This window comes from Scomber japonicus, chromosome 22, assembly GCF_027409825.1.
Source record: "Scomber japonicus isolate fScoJap1 chromosome 22, fScoJap1.pri, whole genome shotgun sequence".
Lineage (NCBI taxonomy): Eukaryota > Metazoa > Chordata > Actinopteri > Scombriformes > Scombridae > Scomber > Scomber japonicus.
In genome coordinates, this window is record NC_070599.1 from 28013694 (window position 1) to 28016193 (window position 2500).

The following is a 2500-nucleotide window of genomic DNA, read 5'->3' on the forward strand; positions in this document are numbered from 1 at the left end:
GAGGAAGAGTCGCACCGGCCGCAGCGTCCGGTAGCTCATCTCTGAGTGGTGGCCCAGACCTGCCAATCAACCAATCAGGAGCCAGGACACAGCCCAATCAACCAATCAGGAGCCAGGACACAGCCCAATCAACCAATCAGGAGCCAGGACAGAGCCCAATCAACCAATCAGGAGCCAGGACAAAGTGCTGGAGCCACAGTTTAAATGAGTTAAACTAGATTTAAAAGCAGCATCAGGTTTGTTAAAATGTACATTTAGTATTTTTGTTGGTTTTCTAGATAAATTCAGACTGAACTCCGCAGCAAGACATCATGGACGTTACGCCCAGTTCAATATAATCAATATATTAAAAAAAGATCAATAAGAGAGTCAAGGAAGGAAGGGTGGAAGAGGAATGAAAGGAGGAAAGGAGGAAGGAAGGAAGGAAGGACATAAGGAAGGAAGGAAGGAGAGAGGAAGGAAGGAAGGGAAGACGACACGAAGGTTATAGATAAATTCAGACTGAACTCCGCAGCAAGACATCATGGAGGTTACGCCCAGTTCAATATAATCAATATATTAAAAAAAGATCAATAAGAGAGTCAAGGAAGGAAGGAAGGAAGGGAGGAAGAGGAATGAAACGAGGAAAGGAGGAAGGAAGGAAGGAAGGACATAAGGAAGGAAGGAAGGAAGGAAGGAGAGAGGAAGGAAGGAAGGAAGGAAGGAAGGAAGGAAGGAAGGAAGGAAGGGAAGACCACACGGAGGTTATAGATAAATTCAGACTGAACTCCGCAGCAAGACATCATGGACGTTACGCCCAGTTCAATATAATCAAATATTAAGGAAGGAAGGAAGAGTGGAAGAGGAAGGAAAGGAGGAAAGGAGGAAGGAAGGACATAAGGAAGGAAGGAAGGAAGGAAGGGGAGAGGAAGGAAGGAAGGAAGGAAGGGAGGAAGGAAGGAAGGAAGGAAAGAAAGAAAGGACAGAAGGGAGGAAGGAAGGAAGGAAGGAAGGGACTGAATTCAGACTGAACTCCGCAGCAAGACATCATGGACGTTACGCCCAGTTCAATATAATCAATATATTAAAAAAAGATCAATAAGAGAGTCAAGGAAGGAAGGGAGGAAGAGGAAGGAAAGGAGGAAAGGAGGAAGGAAGGAAGGACATGAGGAAAGAAGGAAGGAAGGGAGGGAGGGAGGAAGGCAGGAAGGACATAAGGAAGGAGAAAGGAAGGGAGGGAGGGAGGCAGGCAGGAAGGACATAAGGAAGGAGGAAGGAAGAGAGGGAGGGAGGAAGGCAGGAAGGAAGGAAGGAAGGAAGGAAGAAAGGAAGGAAGGAAGGAAGGAAGGGACTGAATTCAGACTGAACTCTGCAGCAAGACATCATGGAGGTTACGCCCAGTTCAATATAATCAATATATTAAGGAAGGAAGGAAGAGTGGAAGAGGAAGGAAGGAAGGACATAAGGAAGGAAGGAAGGAAGGAAGGAAGGAGAGAGGAAGGAAGGAAGGGAAGACGACACGAAGGTTATAGATAAATTCAGACTGAACTCCGCAGCAAGACATCATGGACGTTACGCCCAGTTCAATATAATCAATATATTAAAAAAAGATCAATAAGAGAGTCAAGGAAGGAAGGGTGGAAGAGGAATGAAAGGAGGAAAGGAGGAAGGAAGGAAGGAAGGACATAAGGAAGGAAGGAAGGAGAGAGGAAGGAAGGAAGGGAAGACGACACGAAGGTTATAGATAAATTCAGACTGAACTCCGCAGCAAGACATCATGGAGGTTACGCCCAGTTCAATATAATCAATATATTAAAAAAAGATCAATAAGAGAGTCAAGGAAGGAAGGAAGGAAGGGAGGAAGAGGAATGAAACGAGGAAAGGAGGAAGGAAGGAAGGAAGGACATAAGGAAGGAAGGAAGGAAGGAAGGAGAGAGGAAGGAAGGAAGGAAGGAAGGAAGGAAGGAAGGAAGGGAAGACCACACGGAGGTTATAGATAAATTCAGACTGAACTCCGCAGCAAGACATCATGGACGTTACGCCCAGTTCAATATAATCAAATATTAAGGAAGGAAGGAAGAGTGGAAGAGGAAGGAAAGGAGGAAAGGAGGAAGGAAGGACATAAGGAAGGAAGGAAGGAAGGAAGGGGAGAGGAAGGAAGGAAGGAAGGAAGGGAGGAAGGAAGGAAGGAAGGAAAGAAAGAAAGGACAGAAGGGAGGAAGGAAGGAAGGAAGGAAGGGACTGAATTCAGACTGAACTCCGCAGCAAGACATCATGGACGTTACGCCCAGTTCAATATAATCAATATATTAAAAAAAGATCAATAAGAGAGTCAAGGAAGGAAGGGAGGAAGAGGAAGGAAAGGAGGAAAGGAGGAAGGAAGGAAGGACATGAGGAAAGAAGGAAGGAAGGGAGGGAGGGAGGAAGGCAGGAAGGACATAAGGAAGGAGAAAGGAAGGGAGGGAGGGAGGCAGGCAGGAAGGACATAAGGAAGGAGGAAGGAAGAGAGGGAGGGAGGAAG

General features: G+C 46.0%; 2 protein-coding genes across 2 annotated transcripts in view; one reads left to right on the plus strand and one right to left on the minus strand.

The window, feature by feature from the left end:
• The window catches only part of LOC128383674 (zinc finger protein 271-like), a gene marked incomplete at its 5' end in the record, with an annotated part of 108849 nt that overhangs the window by 76417 nt on the left and 29932 nt on the right, over nucleotides 1-2500 (plus strand). The window lies entirely within an intron of this gene.
• The window catches only part of si:ch73-71d17.2 (RPA-related protein RADX), a 21219-nt gene that overhangs the window by 6559 nt on the left and 12160 nt on the right, over nucleotides 1-2500 (minus strand). The window contains 1 exon segment of the mRNA XM_053343762.1: nucleotides 1-59. This exon segment is cut by the window's left edge and continues 115 nt beyond it. Within this exon segment, the coding sequence (XP_053199737.1) occupies nucleotides 1-59 (59 nt within the window).